The 319-nt window shown below is 37.3% G+C and overlaps 1 protein-coding gene across 1 annotated transcript; it reads left to right on the top strand.

Annotated features, from left to right (window-relative positions):
- Positions 1–25: 25 nt before the first annotated feature.
- On the top strand, positions 26–272 carry PHALS_03243 (uncharacterized protein; the record flags this gene model as incomplete). The annotated part of the gene is made up of 1 exon (XM_024717514.1): positions 26–272. A coding segment is annotated over one exon (247 nt), but the record flags the coding sequence as incomplete, so codon positions are not given.
- Positions 273–319: the final 47 nt, after the last annotated feature.

The raw sequence follows: 319 nt of genomic DNA, 5'->3' as shown, positions 1-319 counted from the left end.
AGTAATCATGTTGTATAATATAAACATGTTTCCATCATTTACGAGTTTATCAGATAGGGAACATAAGCGTCAGCAATTACTGCGTGATATTGAACGCGATCTTGAAATTGATAACGCTAAGAATCAAGCATACTCGGAGGCAATATGGATTAGTGATGTTGATAAAGCGAATATTAGCTTAGTAGGTAAAACATCAACATCTTCTACGCAGACTGAACCAAATACACAAGGATCTACCCCAGTTTCTTTTTATGGACCATTACCTCCTTCAAGTGATGGATCTACCCAAACGAAAACCGATACGACGAACCGATATGTT

This window comes from Plasmopara halstedii (genome assembly GCF_900000015.1).
Source record: "Plasmopara halstedii genome assembly, contig: Scaffold_2111, whole genome shotgun sequence".
NCBI lineage: Eukaryota > Oomycota > Peronosporomycetes > Peronosporales > Peronosporaceae > Plasmopara > Plasmopara halstedii.
Note: the sequence above shows the minus strand (reverse complement) of the source record. Positions and strands in the feature narration are given on the sequence as shown.